This window comes from Ctenopharyngodon idella, chromosome 14, assembly GCF_019924925.1.
Source record: "Ctenopharyngodon idella isolate HZGC_01 chromosome 14, HZGC01, whole genome shotgun sequence".
Lineage (NCBI taxonomy): Eukaryota > Metazoa > Chordata > Actinopteri > Cypriniformes > Xenocyprididae > Ctenopharyngodon > Ctenopharyngodon idella.
Genome location: NC_067233.1, coordinates 11,956,858 through 11,974,013, shown reverse-complemented (window position 1 = coordinate 11,974,013; position 17,156 = coordinate 11,956,858). Strand labels below are relative to the sequence as shown.

The window sequence follows — 17,156 nt, the reverse complement described above, 5'->3', positions numbered from 1 at the left end:
TTAAATACTCGGGAACATGCGGTCCCACCTCGCATTGGAGCTAAGAGCAGGACAAAGGGAAGGAATAATATCTAGGTGGACGGAGGGTGATCTGATTGACCGCTGGATTTAAAAAAAGAGAGAGAGACAGGACTTGGGAATATATTGAACTAGAGTCGCAATGGCGAACACCAAATGGGCCCCTCACACAGAAGTGGCGCACAATCACAAGAATACTCATTGCGCACACACACACCTACACACAAACAGAGCCCATCTCTTTTCCCTTTAATATGAGAACACCATGTCCACTCTTGGCTCCCTTTCATCTTCTCTTCATCATAATGAGATCCCGCTCCCCTCTTTTGAAGGCAGGAGTGCTGATTGTTTGTTTCCCACTGAAAAGAAAGCCACGTGGCATAATGCAGCAGCAGTCAGCCAGCAAAGAGACCTTTTCTGTCACCGGTGGGAGCTGGTATTGACATAGGCTGCCAGTCTATCAGGTCGCAATTCTTTACACACTTTCTAGACTGCGTGTCCTATATGATAACACATTCGTCTTGCTGGTATGGTCTGCAATGACTTACAAAAGACTTCTGAGAGCTTGTGTGCGATATAATATTGTACGAAGAGAGAGAGCATGTCAAACTGTCTGAATGACGTTGAAAACAGCATTTATTAGTGTCGGCTACCATGAAAAAAAATGTAGGAGATTTATATTCAGGTTTGATAAAATAAGCGCTACCTTTAAGTCCTGCCGTTCCCCATATGAAATCAACAAACCTAGACTGTCTGGGTCTGTGAAATGCAAATAATTCCAGTCCCAGAAAGGACTGGAAATAGTATTAAAGGTAAATCAATCGTATAGTACTTGACATTTCTATATTAGCACTTGACTGAATGGCATTAAAACTGTACGGTTGTGGTTGTACCAAACAAGCACTGATGCATCAATAGAGACCCCACAGGAGATGAGGTTAGGTGTCTCAATGAATATTGCACTAGTGTCAATCTGATCTCAACCCAGAGAAACTTCAATATGCCTGAGCTTGGAGACGCAAACAAAACTGAAATTCACAGGTCTCAGAGTTGATCCCTGGGATACAGTGATAGGACCAACTCAGTCTCCCAGATGCAGAGAGTCTGATCAGCTTCTGTGATAAAACTGAGTAAAAGAGGCAGAAATTATAGACCTTCATATATAGTGTGAGAATGTCTTCTATTATATCATGGCTCAACCGCATAGGTGAATTACTAACATTTCTGCTACAATTAAATTAACTCGCATTAAAGGAATATTCCAGGTTAAATACGAGTAAAGCTCTATTGACAGCAACTGTGGCATGTTGTCAATTACTGCAGAAAATAATTGTCCTACCTCAGTTTTCACTGCAAACTAATTTCTATCAACACATTATTAGTGGTGTTTTTTTAAGATAAGAAAAACCTTTTCTAATCTATTCCTAAGTATTAAACTTTATAACTCATCCCCCACCATTTGTGCTATAGTCATGAATCATGGCTCAAAATCATATAGCTTATTGAGGAGAGGTGTGCTATTACTTTTCTAAGAAATCAGACTTACAATTTTCACCTGAAGGATGATAAAATAGGCGGGGGAAAAATCTCACAGATTTGCACAAAGAACAGACACAAGATATATCTACAGACTAGAATATCAAGAATATTTTTAGGATCTTGTCTATGCAACCACCTATTAACCATTCAGAAGCAACCACCTATCAATGCATTAAATACCATTCAGAACCCTGGAAAACACTTAAAACTCCTAAGCATTGTGTATTTTCACTGGCCATTACCATTTGCTTAAAAAAGGTTTAAAATAAAGCAAAAAAAAAAAAAAAATTCAAAAAAAGTAAAAATTAATAACTATGACAAAAGCCCGTAAAATTACTAAAACAAACTAAAAATGAAATAAATGCTACATTTAAATAAATAATTTTAAATAATAATAAATTAAAAATTTAAATAAATAAATCAACTGAGACAAAACCATCGTGAAGAACAAGTTCTCTTACAGCGCAATTCCTTCAACCTAATTAAAATTAATCTATAAAAACGATGAACAGGAACAAAGAGGGGAACAGGTTATTGGATTTATTTTTTCCTTAGAAAGTCTTTTAAAGCACCAAGGACATGCTCCCTATCAAATCGGTTCATCCTCCAGTACACAATTATCATTAATGGCCAAACTGAAACAAAGGGACCCTTTCAGACCGAGGCGTAGGTAGGGATTGGCTGTCCTTGATTTTATTCAAACTTAGCATAGTTTAAAAAGGGCCCTCTCCACAGATGCTGGCCAGTTCCAGCGAAAAGCAGAGTGAGTGAGAGAGGACGCAGTGCACCATCACTGCAGAAAAGCCTTTAAACAGGCACTTACAATGAGCCCGTACAGCTGTGGTAGCGATGAGCCTTGGAATAGGAGTATACTGGGTATAAAGTCTACTGATGAAACAAGTGGAGCCCACACACAAATGCCAAGGTTATTCATTACCCTAGGAATACAAATTCTGCAGTATATAGAAGTGAAGGAGAGACAAAAAGCAAGGGAGGGGAGGTAACTGAAGAGGAAGTGAAGTAAGACAAAATGTGAACTGTTCTGCCTCCAAATATTCAACAACAAAACCTTTGTTGGATATAAATAGAAGAGCCTTTATAAAATACTCAACATTACCCATAGTGCACTTCACTGCAAAGATAATAGAATGAAACATTAAAAGAAAGGCAAGAGGAATACTCACAACAAACAAGAAGCTTTTTAGGTCATTTTAGGGGCACTAAGGTAAGTCATCAGCAGGCAGTGTAATTGAAAAACATCATCTGGAGGATAAATTTCATTGTTTAGTGCATTCAAGTCCTCCTGTGATATCTGGATTTAAGAATTATGACGTCAGGTACATTCAAGACACTTTGGTCGGAGCAAGATGGCAAAGTACCTTTTCTACAAAAACATTTTTTTACTTTACTACTTCAAAATAATGAAAAAAGAATGTGCATCAGGTGTGCCTTTGCTTTTTTTTGTTTTTGTTTAGTTTTTTGCAATTTTTGAAGGTGCTGTAAATTGAATTGGTATATATTCTATCTTATACAGCAGTTCTTTCTGGTTCTCAAATTTGATTGGCTGAAAGGTCTTTCCAGCCATGCGATTTTCTACCAATATTGCCACAGGAACCGTTTCACCGTTTGAATCACCCCGTTGTCTGCATTCTCATAGCGAGTGTCATGGTGGATGAGCAAACCCACCATACTTTTATAGATACTACTGTTATTTTGTAACGGTATGTAGTTTTAAGAGTTTTTTTAGGCGAGAATGTAATTGATTAGACCTCAGACCGTTCAGCGCTCATGTACCCGCAGATAACAGCTTCATCTCGGCAAGTCCTTCGGGAATTTGCCACTGGCTCTTATGTATAGTAGATAGTGTTTAAACATGAGGTATAATTCGTTTTGGGTATATCAAACAGGTAATCTTTGGTCTTATTAATATATTACTTGTTCCAGAGCTAATAGATGTGGCTTAAGGGCTATATTAAATTTCATAACTTTATATTTACATTGAAATTAAATCTGTAGTAACTAGAGCACTGCTTTTGTATGTTTGACTGAACTGTTTGCTTGTGTTTATTTACTATTTTACTTCTTATACTGTTATAACGGCTATTGTTGTTAATTAAAATATTATTGTTCAATAAATAATATTTTAAATGAATAACATGCCGTATTTTTTGGTATTGAGAAAGAGTCCGTTAGTGATTTTGACTTCAGTGAAAGGTACATCAATATGCCATGAGATAGCGGCAAAGGCTGTCTTTATCATTTAGAGTCATTCGGACTTTTATATTAAAATGGAAACAAGGAAACAAGGACATTGTTTTTACTTTAAACATCTTACGAGACGCAACTGACAAATGCACTGAATAGCGCTGTCATGGGAATGTCTTAAATGTTAAAAGGACAAGGACAAGGACAAAGACATCGCTTTCCTCAGCGGACATTCAAACTGATTTTGTGATTATGATTATGAGATTGACCTGAAGAATATCAGCTAGATGCAAGAAATACACTCACTCAGGCGATCTCTCTCTCATAATACTCTACATATTACAGTGAGTTTCAATGAAGCGACTCAACGTCCCTTCGTTACTAGTTCTAAAGTTATGTTTTAGAATTAGTAACAGAGGCTTGGGCTCAGCTGTTAAACTGTCAACTTGAGAATTGAATCCGTGGCAGAAGGAAGTAGTTCCTCACAAAAGAGGGTTTTTAAAGACACTCTGTTGTTGTTCTTTTTATTGTTGTCTATTTATTTACACACTTGTGCTGTCGAACTGTTGTATAAACACAATATCACCGAATCACAGTAATGCTGATATACAGCCAAATCGCATGGCTACTCGTGTGATATTGCTCTCATAACGTTACAATACTATTGTATTATGCGACTTAGCTATTAATTCGCTTTTGAAATTCATTAATTTCAACAAATTTACCATCAATACAGACCCTGCATCTATTGCGTCCACCATATTTTCTCACTGATAAGGCCCCAACATGGAAAGATTGTTTAAAAAATCTTTCTAACATAACTTGAATGCATATAAGCATAAGCTTCATATAAGACTGTATAAAAATCCTTGATTCTAATGGCCAAACGTTTGTTCTGTGCAAAATAAAAAAATAATAATAATAAGGAATAGCCAAATGTCAATGTCATTTTTCCTTGCTATTGTTTTGCTCTTTTTCACATATGCTTTTCAAGGCCCTTTGGTTCCAAAGAGCGTATTTAAGTAATATACACTTTAACATAACAGAAAGATCCATGTCATTACACCCAAGAAAGGGCCAGGAAAGGTCTTTGTCCCATGTGAAAAGAAGCTAAATCATTTCTAAAATACAAGCTTTGTCCATTATTCTCTCACCGACAATACCAGGGATTCTCGGAGAGCAGCTGCACTCTAACAGCCCTAGCAGACTCCTGTCCCTGAGGTCTCAGCGGCTCCTCGCTCTCTCTCTGCCCACAACTCTGAGCATGTCGCCATGTTTCCGTGGAAACAGGCAGTCTCTCCTAACTACTGGGCTGACTGTGTGATTACTGATCTCCTCCTGAGGTCTAGAGAGGCTTTGCAGGTCAAGTCATGTGACCTTAACAGGTAACGGTGAAACAGGGCCAAACACCGATTGGCTGTTGTGTATTAGTTGTGTTTTATTTAAGCATGTGAAGCTGCGGTCTTCCAATCCCTCACAGAGGGGTTCATCAATTCCACACCGATAAAACGTGGGCATTTCGACACGCAATCTATCTTTCTTAGCCTGACAATCAAAGCACCAACATTCCTGATCAATCAAACACAGCGGAGAGGTGGCATGTACACCGTACGCCCCCTCAGGTCACCATCATCATCACCATCAAGCTGTGCTGATACAAATTACTGAAGCGCATGTGACTCAGCAGCATGCAGACACGCTGACCAGCGAATTTGAGCCCTGCGAGAGACCATGCCAGAGACATTTCATCCCTGAGGGAAGACGCGGCTCAGGCAGGTCGGTCTACCTTCAAACCACATTGACAGCGTGGAAATAGCAATCTGCCCAGCGAGAGGGCGTCATCTTGGTCGCACTAAACCTAGCTTCCACAATAAAACTCAATAAAGGTTGGATATTGGGAACAAGAAAAACAGAAACAAGGTGAATAAAAGAGCTGACAGCTTCTCTGCAAGCCCTCACACTCTCCCATCCACAGGAAATGCACAGAGAAGTCAGGTGGAATGGCAGGAAGTTCAGCAACCTCTGAACTGAGAGAAACTTCTAAAGGAAAGGACTTGGGGTGAACACTGTCAGACAGTTCTTCAATAGAGCCAATCCCAGAGTAACTTTCCTGCTCTGCCCTGAGAAATGATGCAACATTCAAAACATACTTCCATGCTTATCAAATCGAGCAGGTTTTACTGCTGACAGGTTGTAGAAAAATCACTCGACACACAAGCGGCATGAAAGCATTGATTGAACGGGCCATCTCCCAGCAAATAAATGGGTCTATTGCGGCAGCTTATTGCTGTATTGTAAATAACAACATTTACCTGTGCTTCCTTATCTTCAAGCTTCCTCATGTACATCTACGGGCCTTTCTCATAGCTCCAGCAACACAATAAAACAGCATTTTAAATGACAACTGACACTTGCGGAGGCAATAACGGAGCCCCTCTAAATAAATAAAATAAAACAAATAACAAGCAGCCTCATATGGGCTATGCGACCGCACTACGTGAGAAATAGTAAAAGCCAGTCTGCAATTACCGCATTACAGAGCTGTGAAATGAGGAAACATTGCCATCTCCCAGACAGTATATATTTATAAAGATTATTACCGTCATTTTTGAGAAAGTGGGGGCGAGGGGCGAAAGTAAGTGACAATAACAACATGAGCAGCTATGAACATTTCAGAAACAATAGTGACATGCTGTAATGTGACTGGGACAAAGACATGGCTTTGCAAATGGGTTGTGCCGAACGTCCCACTGCAAAATGGAACATATTTATAGGATGGGGGTGGGGGGCGCACTCAATATTTCTTTTTCACTGTTCAATCAACACGGAACGTGTGTGTGTGTGGGAAAATCTAATTAAGTGATGCATTCTCAGTACGCTGTCTGGGGGGAAGAATGAACACAATGAAACCCATTTAGATACAGAACATTAGAATAAACAGATTAGATCACAGATTATGATTATTTGCCTAAAAACTATTGCTCATCCTTGGTGTTACAATATTTAAATGCTAATATGTGTTAGGCAGTGATCCATTTCAAAGAAAAACTGCTTAAACTAACAAAAAAAAGGTTCTAGTTTATTCTCGGAGAGCACAATTGAGAAATCACTCATTTCCAAATGTGCAATTTACATGCAGGGATTGGAAGGGGAAAAAAGTAGAACTTTCAAAATTACAGCCTATAAAATACAGTAATGCTGAAAATAAAATAGAAATCTAAAGCCATAGAAATTAATTTTCTGGATATTCACAAAAAAAAAAAAAAAAGGAGAAAAGAGAGAGAAAGGCAAAGACAGAGAAATATTGCACGATAACGAATCAAAAGCGAATAAATAATTTTGCTACTTACCGCAACTTTGCTCCCAGTTATCTGCATGCAGCGGTCAGCGGAGGGAAGTTAATGTGCAAAAAGACACAAACAGCACAATCATTAGTAGGCCAAAATCTCTTTGGTACTATTCTGCTGAAGTATTAGAGCTTATACTTTAATCACTAGCACACTGGCCCTCTCTGCTACGCTGCCTACTCAGCTGAGAATTACACACTTAACAGGCTGGAGAGAGAGGGTTTAGACGGACACTAAAGACAATGTCTGCCATTTTGATGACTGCTTGGAACTTAAGGATCATGATGAATTGATCTCCGATTGAGTTTTTAAAAGTGTCTCTTTGTTTGCTCATTGGTTTTGATGACTGTGGAGAAAAAAGTCTGGTGAAATGATTGATGCATGAAATGACTCATGCAAAAATGTTATGATTTAAGCTATATAAAAAAGCTCTGCCTCAACAATCTACTGTTTCCAATCCGCAAATCATTACCCCAGGACAATCAAGCAGCTTCTATATTAAGGGCATTTTTTGACAGTCAATACAAAAATCCAGAGGGGATCGTCACTCAATGACATTTTGTAAGAATCTAGTAGATTTTTACAAAATTAACCCCAATGTGTTATTTTATTCATGAGCAGATGGCCTCCTAAAATGCCTCCATAGGCCAAAAATCAATCAAATGTCACTTGTGGTTTCTATCAAGTGTCAAATTATACATAGCTCAAAGCTCAATGAAGTCAGCATATTTTTTTGTTTGTCTGAGTTTTTTTTTTTTTTTTTTTTTTTGGCCAAGCCATAATGACAATTACTAGGCAGAATATCTATGGAAGGTTTTCTTCTGGGAGCAGAATTTTGTCTACAACTGAAACTGATATAAAACTAGATTTATCTGAAATGAGCACTATTCTCACTTCTTCAGCAATACAAAACTGGAGGTGGTAGTTTCTAAATCTGATCCATTCTTTTTTCTTTTAGCATAGCTGTCCTTTGTTTTTAACAAACTCCCACAATCCCATTTTTAGGTTAAGGTTTATGACTATAATAAAGTCAATTTTAACAGCGTAACCTTTTGATCAATAGAGTACTACTTTTGAATCCAATTTAGCGCATCCCTGGCAAATATGCTCAAACAAATCATTAAAGGTTTGGATCTTGACCCTAAACAAAAAGTCACCTGCTTGTGCTATCTATCACCAGACACGCTGGATGGCTGCCAAGTATTGTTAGCACCATGGCGTGTTTGGCTGGGTTTGATGAATGTTGTATTTTTATTGCAGCCTGATCAAAAGAACAGACATTATCTTGAAACCACATAAAGAACTGTCAGGGAGGAACCTGAGGGGAAAAGCTGCTGCTAACATCAATTTACACAAATTTTCAAAAAAAACAACACCTCATTGTCACTTTACTGTGGTATTAATACTGTCAATTTCTGAGGAGCATGAAGAGCAGGGAAAAAAACATGAAAACTAGATGATGGTAATTGTTGTAATGCAGAATTAGGCAGTCATGTAATATGCTAATTATAAAGGAGCTCTATTATGAAGTAGCTCCTGTAAACAAACTTCAGAAGAAATGTCATCTTATCAAGAGATGGGTATTTATATCCTCGTTCCTGCTCTTCTCATGACCATCAAATGCTCCATGATACAAATCTAACCATTTAGTTATTTATTTATTAGCTCCTGCATCCTAGACAGGATCATATCATCTCTCAGGAACTGTCATAAATGATTACAAGAACTTGTGCTGTAATTAAGTTTCCATATCTCTGTAATACCACAATATTGACAATGTTCACATTAATATCATGGGTATGGCATTGTTTCCTTCCCCCTCAAAGACCCTGCCTAGACACATTCTGTTCCTTACATGAATCATTTCATTTGAGTGTGAAACAGTAAAGCATTTTACAGGTCAAGTCAAAGCTTTTCATGACATTGGCAGAACAAGAGAGAAATGACGGTGTTAGTTAAAGACATTCTTTGGCACTCATGAGGACAATGACACACCTGTCAGAGACTGAAAAGCAAGAAAGCATTTCATGAAAAGTTAATGGTCAAGGACATCCGCAGAGCGGCGAGGCATCATTGGTTTGTATTGCATGTAGCTTAAAGTTATGTTCAGGTTACATATCCCCAGTACAAAATAAAGATGCTTAGCATTTAAAAAAAAAATGACAAATATTATTTTCATGGAATATATGTTAACCTTTGTCATATCAAACAGCTTTATAAGGGAAGTATTTATAAAAAAAAAAAATAATAAAAAAAAAAAGATTTTTTTGTATTATTTAAAAAAGATTTTGTTTTTTGCGAGTAGTATGTATATACAGTATATTTAAATGCAAAGGCACTTTCCCTAATAAGACATTATAGTGGTGATGGCAGTCATTTAAAAGCCCCATACTGAGACCACCTGGGAAGTGTGGTAAGAGCTCTTAGCTGTGCATGCTGAAGGACTCAAGTAAAGAAAATACTCCTATTTTTTTTTTTTTTTTAAGAAAAAAAAAAAAAAAATTAAATAGCACAACACATGACAAGGACTTAATGATTAAAGCAATAAATATGAATTTTATATATTACTTTTCTTTCGCAAATAGCTGTTCAAAAATGTTCCAGTGTGAACAAACAAAAAAAAAGGTGTGACCATATAATATAATGAAAGCATGCATAAATGTGTTGTAAGGGAAAAGGTGTTGGCTGTAAATAATAAAAGGAGCTGTGAACCATGGGAGCTTTAAGTTTCTGTCACACAAGCAATAATATCTGAGCTATAAAAGAGGACAGACAACGCTGGTGTGAAACTTCTCTATTCTTCCGTCTTTCTTTTATTTCATCGCTCTGCCCTCCTGCCAGGCAGGAGCTGTGGGAGTCTGCCGCACACAGACAGACAGGCAGGCAGGCTGCGACAGGAGTGGATCGGATGGGTTTGTTTTCCCACTAATATTTACTCTGTAAAGCTGTGTGCTGAAACACAATCTACTGTAGGCAGATCGGCACACTCGGGGAGATAGCAGCAGATTAAGTGGGATGGATGGACTCCGCTCTCCCTTCTTTTATTTAGACGGGTTTGGGTTATTAATGCGGAGGTGTGCAGAGGCCGTCTCCATGCTGTCTGCTCTTGGCCTCGCTCACCCCTGCTAAATTACACCTGCAGCGGCTCAAGCGGAGACCACGGGCCTCCTCTACCGTCAGACCACCACTTAATTACTCCCAGTCGCCAACCAAAGAGAGGACATTGACCCAGTGCAGTCAGAGACAGACAGCACAGGAGAGACTTTCTCTGGACGTGTGTCAGTGTGTTCGTGTCAGCATTAGTTCATGCAGCTCACAACTTTAAAAACACCCTCAGTAGCTATTTGATATACAAAGAAAATGCATTCATACAATGATTCTGAGAGGGAACAGAATGTGAAGGTTTGAGCTACAAATTAGTCAAGTGAAAAACACTTGACACAAAAAAAAAATCCAACAGCTGTAAAATTTTAAAACATTGTTAAAGTCAACATGGAATCAAAATGAACCCATTTACTTTCTCAATACGTGTTCCAGGTCCTATTCTGTGCAATTTATTAGTACACTTTATTTGAAAAATAATAATAATACATTAATAAAAAGTTTGCCTTTGTAATCTTTCCACAAAATACCCAAGATTCCCACTCTATTTAATCTATTAATGTCTAAGACAGTTTATGTTGGATAAAGTGTTGGAACTTGGTGATTCAACACCAATGAACCAAGATGAGTACAAGTAGAAAAAATAACCACAGAAATTGTATTTTTATGCTTATAAAAAATACACAATTTTATAATTCATGATATTTGCATGACTGCAGGAACCCTGAATAACAATTCTCAAATTTAATTAACATAACCTTTTTCAACCCCCTCCAAACACTTTTTTCATGATGTAAAAAGATTTAAATTTATAAAAGCACACTCCTACAGCCCTTTTTTCCATTTCACTCAGAAACACATCACATTACAGAATTAAATGGACGCATATTCTGGTTCATGTTGACTTTAATAGTTTTTCAGCAGAAAGAGGCAAAAACACTGTTTGACTAATAGGCAAATGTCTATAAAAGACAAGGGCACTTTTTAAATAATCAGAAAGAAGAATTTTTCCAGTGGCTTAAAGTTACATTAATTGTGTCATAATTAACAATACATTTAAAAAAAAAATCAGTAATATAATTTGTACAAGGCTGAATATTTGCGCTACTCCCACAAAATCGGCAGTATGCAGATATGGTATGCAGCATGGTTAGTAGCTTGAGCTGAATGCTTAAAAGAGGAGGAGTAGGAGCAGATCTCTGGGTGCTAAAGTTGAGCATTACAGGGAAAAGTGTGTTGTGCCTGTGTTAAACATCTCTTATCACATAAAAGCACATCTCTTCCCTAGAATGGAGAGCACACGTTCCCAACCTCCTCCTTGCTTGTCAGAGCGCTGTATTCAGCTTCCACAGTGACATGCTGCTGGTGAGTGCCTCTGGTGGTGCTGAGGGGGCTACAGGGGTGCACAGAGATAGAAACCCCCTCTCCCCTTCCTACTTTGAGACTACAATACTAATATGTGAGGCTCACAGGGCTGACAATGAGCCTGCTGCAAAATTCAATCATCTCTGATTATCATCATTATTAATAATGCTGGTTAATTATCATAGCCGAGAGGAAAGCTAATGAAAACGGACGCTGAAGGCTGGCCAGAGGAGCCGCCTACGGAGCGAGTGAGGGGAACGTGGTGTTTATGTGGAGTGTAACCTCGGCAGGAACTACTTCATAAAGGGAATGAAGAGAATTCGCCCCAAAAGCCTTGGATTACCCCGTGAGGCAGTGGCGTTCCAGCCTTTATTCATCTACGGTGATGAAAGAGCCATGTTTCAGCTTACCGAGCAGAGACAGTGATGCGTACCAAATTCTAATGAAAACTTGATCCCCGGCAATATGAAGCTTTTGGAAAGTGCAATACAACAAAAGCAGCCTGATAAGCACCCAGGAAAAAAAAAAAAAAAAGGTGAGACGGGAAAAATACAAAATAAATAAATCAGAATAAATAATAAATAAAAGAGCTAAAGGAGGCGGCAATCAAAGATTTGGGGCTTTAGTAAGAGAGGCAGAAAGCAGATCAGGTTAAGCTCATTATTCCGTAGTGTCTCGTCATGTGGTTCATCCCCACTCTCTCCTCTGTCTGTTTCTCTCTCTTTCTAAGACCGACCGCCCCAGTGTCGTGGTGCACTTACAGATTTGGCCGTGGCAGAAATGTACTGGACCACCATCTCCCGTTTGGTGCTCAGGTCCTTTCCTCGCAGGGGGGCCTTGCGCTCTTCATTCAGGTTCATGTCCTCCTGTAGACACATAAAAATATATATATTATATATATATTACAATAAATATTGACTATATTAAATTAATAAACTAAATAAACATTAAAAAATAAATGTAATATATTTTAAAATAATTTAAATCTGAAATTTGTTCTCACTGCACATTCGTCATCACAGTAAGGACACTGTCCTATAGAACCAAGGTTAGATTGAGTGCTGAATCCTTGATATATGTTTATCAATTCCATGACAAGTCAAGGAGATGTCATATGTGCAACAAAGAGTCTTTCTCCTGAAATACACCCAGGACGCATTTATATGGAACCATGCTGCCCTCTGGTGAAGACAAAAGGGACTGTGTGTTCTTTGCTTTCAAACGAAACCAATGAATGTGTGGGTGTCCACAAAGAAGAAAAAATGACAATGACAATACTCAAGGAGGAAAGGGTGAGGGTTGTTGATTTCAAAGATACTTGTACATCTTTTCATTAAGCTTTTTTTTTTTTTAATTGAATCTAACACTTATTTTAAAAGAGAGGGAGATGTCAATTTTGAAATCTGACTCTGGGTGTTTGCTACATGTTGCTAACAGCACATCCATTAAATTAATGATAAAGGGAAGGACATCTTTTCAAAGATGAACATTTCAACAGTTTTAAATCAAACCACTGTGTCTCTCCTTTCCCCTCACGTAAAACAAGGCCTTTAATGAATCAGTGAGCCCTGTTGATGTGGCATCTTAATTGGCTCCTTAATCCAGTTCCCGCTCTCCAGCATGATTTACCCATCATGATTAATTATGTCCTCAAAGCTTAGAATTATTAAATCAAAGGCCAGGGCTGGCATAATTGAATCCTTTTACGAAAGCATCCGGATGTGCTAATGCAAAGGTATAAATAAGTACCTTTTTTTCCCTCTTCAGCTGCAATGTGAGACCAGTTGCTTCATACTCTTAACTTGAAGCTCTATTAATCTCAGTGCTGGGGAAACTTCGTAACGTCATCCACAGAAACAATGCAATTACCAATACAGACCATTAAAACTAAAAGAATATAGTGTGTAAGGATTGACAGTTTGATCCCCCAAGGGCACCGAGAAGGGGTTCCAGGGTTCCAGGGAAATGGAAATCAGTAGATCTGTCTTTCACTTTAAAATGTTGTGGAGAGTGGCCAAGTCTCCTGGAGGAACAAAGGCATAATTTTTCATGTTTGATCTTGGTCAATTGGGTTATTTTGCAGCAGGATTCTGAGGAATTCTCCAAAATCGAAGCAATCTGCTTAGGAAAGTAAGGACAGCCGGAAGAACACTTATTAGTTAAAGTGCCATACATCAAAATAAGCCAAATGTACTTTTGAGAATCCAGCGAAGTTCAAGGAGAAGCTATTTCTCCTTCAATCTCGGAACAGGATTGACACAATTATCCTGCCACTGATATTTAAGTGCATCTGGCTACATTTGCTAAATAACTGAAGAACATGCAACAGAAGGCAAAAGCATGTTGGACGTCCCCCAAGACTGTTAGACATTAAAAAAATAGAGAAATGGCATCTGAGTGAGTTGACTGAATGCTGCCAGAGTATAGTTTGGAGAGGGAGGATGAAGAGTAGTTTGGGGGGGGGGGGGGGGGGGGGTATTGCATCTGCAGGGGTAACAGTCTGACCTCATCAATCCTAGAGTCCTTCTTCAGACAAGGCGCCTCTCTCTCTATCTTAATATTAATGGTGCAGGAGGACTAGCAGTGGTTGACTGAATGATGATGCAAACTGGAGGATCTGGCATGTCACATCCTGCCAGTGCTGTTTCTCAGCACGAGAGGCACGTTAAGAGCCCTCACCCGTGTCTTAACATGCCGTCACCCGGCTCATGAAAGGATTTACCGCTGTGCATTTTTATCAGGCCTTGGGTCCAGCTGCGCGCATGCACGCACAATGGCAAGGACAGGCGACACTGGCTCTCTCTCTCTCGTCGTGCACACATTAAGGCGAGCATATCATATGCTTAGTGCCATGGCCACTGACCCTGTTCATCAAAGAGATGGGGCTTTCATTTGTCGAAGAGCTCCTCTGTTTACCAGAGCCCTTTGATGACCAACCACATTAGTGCATCCTTATTTTTCTTCCATCGAGCCATTCGCTGCACTGCAATCTCAGAGATCTGCCCAGCGGCATTAAAGTGTGAGAGTGTTTGTGTGTGAGTTTGTGTGTGAGTTTGTGTGTGAGTGGGGGGGGGGGGATTTATTTGCATTTGGTCAATACTTTCAAGTTTGTATATTGAAGAATGACCTCAAATTTAGCCTTAACACTGATTATGTGAATCGATATCTGTGTGCGCCACGGAGGGAAACGTGAGTCTGACAGATCTCCCACAGTTTCATATATTAGATTGGATGTGCTTTACTTTTGTGGCTCATGAATCTTTTCTATATGGAGACCAACAGACTAGCTGATCTATAATCTCAATGTCAATGGCAGCTGAAAGAGCAAAGCATTTTCCCTCAATTGCTTCGTTATGATTATTATGCTTTCAATGCAAAAAAAGCCAATTCCGTTTCGTGTAACCTGTAAACCTGCCTGGCTTGTCAAGCAGCAAATTGAAGCCTAGGTTTAATATTCCGCTATCTGGAGAACAAAAACAGCAATTGAGAGGTTATGTGAGTGACAGGCAGTTACTAACGCAATGAAGAAATATGGAAGGCCAAGTGTCTCTGGCAGATGAAAGATTGGCACAAACATTTGAAACAAATGAACAAAACTGATTATAGCCCACCATGTCAGAGAATGCAAGGCGATTACAGAAAATGTGCTGCATGACTCAGTTCTACATATGACAGGCCACGCTTGCACAATACATTTGAAAAAAGGAGGAAGACAGGCATAGGTCTTACATTTTAAAGCTCTAAGACCACACTATCCTCCTAAGTTCAATAACATCAATGGAAAGTAAGGGTGAATGCAAAATTAGACACTTGGGGACGCTGTTCAGCTATATGTTCTGCCGTCACATTAAAATAATTTTACTCACTCTACAAGTCCACGAATTGATTCCCTCTAGACCATAATTCAGATATAAATACCATATGATGTCAAAGATATTTAGTCCCGAAAAAACAAGAGAACCAATGTTTGATGTCAAACCTGACGCAGTGTGTCGAAATGTGCAATATTTTTTTAAGCTACAGCACAGAACAATTTTTATTAATGATGACCTAAATTTTGTCCATTTATCACTTAAAAAAAAATACAGACTTCATTTTGTCCTTTTTGAGCCTTACATACATAAAAAAAACCCTTCAATTTCTTGTTTTCTGTTCCACAAAGAGAAAAAAAATTACAATATATTGTAGCGTTTAAAAGTTTTTTTTGTTTTTTTTTAATGAATGCTTTTATTTAGCAAGGATACATTTGACGTAATTGATCAAAAATGACAAAAACATTCACATTGTCACAAAAAAAAGATTTTTTTTTCAAATAAAAATTCAAATAATTCAAATAAAAGCTGTTCTTTTGAACTTTCGATTCATCAAGGAACCCTGAAAAAATGTATCAAGGTTTGAAAAAAATAAGCTGCACAACTGTTTTCAACATTGATAATAAGAAATGTTACTTAAGCTTTGAAGCTTTGCCATAACAGGAATAAATTTTAAAATGAATATAAAAACATTATTTTAAACTGTAATAATGTTTCACAATATTACTGTTTTTATCCCAAACCTTTGAATTTGAATTACTATTACTAAATGTTTCCTTAAAAAGAGAGAGAAAAAAAAAATCACATTGGCCAGCAAACCATACTATTTCAAGTATATGTAATTTAACTTTGATTGTCTCTGTTATACCAACTAGAAAGCAAAAAGAAATATCAATGGAATATCACTGCAAGCATCACACAGAACAAAACCGAGCTGTTGACCACCACACGTTAAGCAGTCCATTTCCCCCCATAAATGGAAAAATCAAAGAATTTTGATTGTGGGGAATCCAGTAATCTTTTGTCTTTGAAGCAAGTACAGGTCAATTATCAGTGTGGTATCTACCTAATGAGGTGTACAATTCACAGTCGAGCCTAGAAGGCAGTTTAGAGTACATAAAATGGGCACTGAAAAGCCGTTCTGCTCAGGTGCTGCAAAATTGGCAGTTTTCCATCTACAGACAATGAATCCACAGAAACGGTCAAATAATAAAAAAGCATCACAGACAGACCCTGCTGTGACTGACACAGGTTGGGGAGAGCTCTGTCTGGGAAATAATCCTTCCATTGTTCTACAGCCAGATTTTGTTATTTGACTTGTCTAGGCCAAAACAAGCGCGAGTTCAATTGAGGCCTGTGTATGCAGCAGGCCTGTCGATTTTGGTGTCTTGGGGATTGAAGAGATGTGTGTCTCTGTACAGATAAACAGAGCAGGAACTTCACAGGTAGGGTGAAGATTGCATTCAGCCCTCACTGTGAGTAAAATAAAACTGTTTAGACAATAATGCACTGCTTCTCCCCATCTATAACAGTAGCTTGTTCTATCCTATGTGGCGGATGCTCTATTGACAGCTGTCAACATATCACACTTCATGACAGAATTAGCCAGATGAGTCATGCATATAAAAGCATGGTAGCTAATGTATATTCTCTCCCAGAGGGGAAAACGAACAAGTGTCAAGCCAAGCCAACGCTGAGTTAATGCAACCTGTCGGCAGAGAGCATAAACCTCTCAAGTCCCATTCTCCACTTGTGATTGACAGCAGAA

The 17,156-nt window shown here is 38.5% G+C and overlaps 1 protein-coding gene across 8 annotated transcripts in view; it reads right to left on the bottom strand.

The window, feature by feature from the left end:
* The window catches only part of diaph2 (diaphanous-related formin 2), a 427,538-nt gene that overhangs the window by 385,303 nt on the left and 25,079 nt on the right, over window positions 1-17,156 (bottom strand). For 6 of the 8 annotated variants that reach the window (XM_051860865.1, XM_051860870.1, XM_051860871.1 and 3 more), the window contains 2 exons: window positions 12,338-12,442; window positions 7,113-7,133 (listed from right to left, as the gene is read on the bottom strand). In XM_051860865.1, the coding sequence (XP_051716825.1) occupies window positions 7,113-7,133; window positions 12,338-12,442 (126 nt within the window). The remainder of the gene's footprint in view (window positions 1-7,112; window positions 7,134-12,337; window positions 12,443-17,156) is intronic. The other 2 variants (XM_051860868.1, XM_051860872.1) reach the window with 1 other exon arrangement.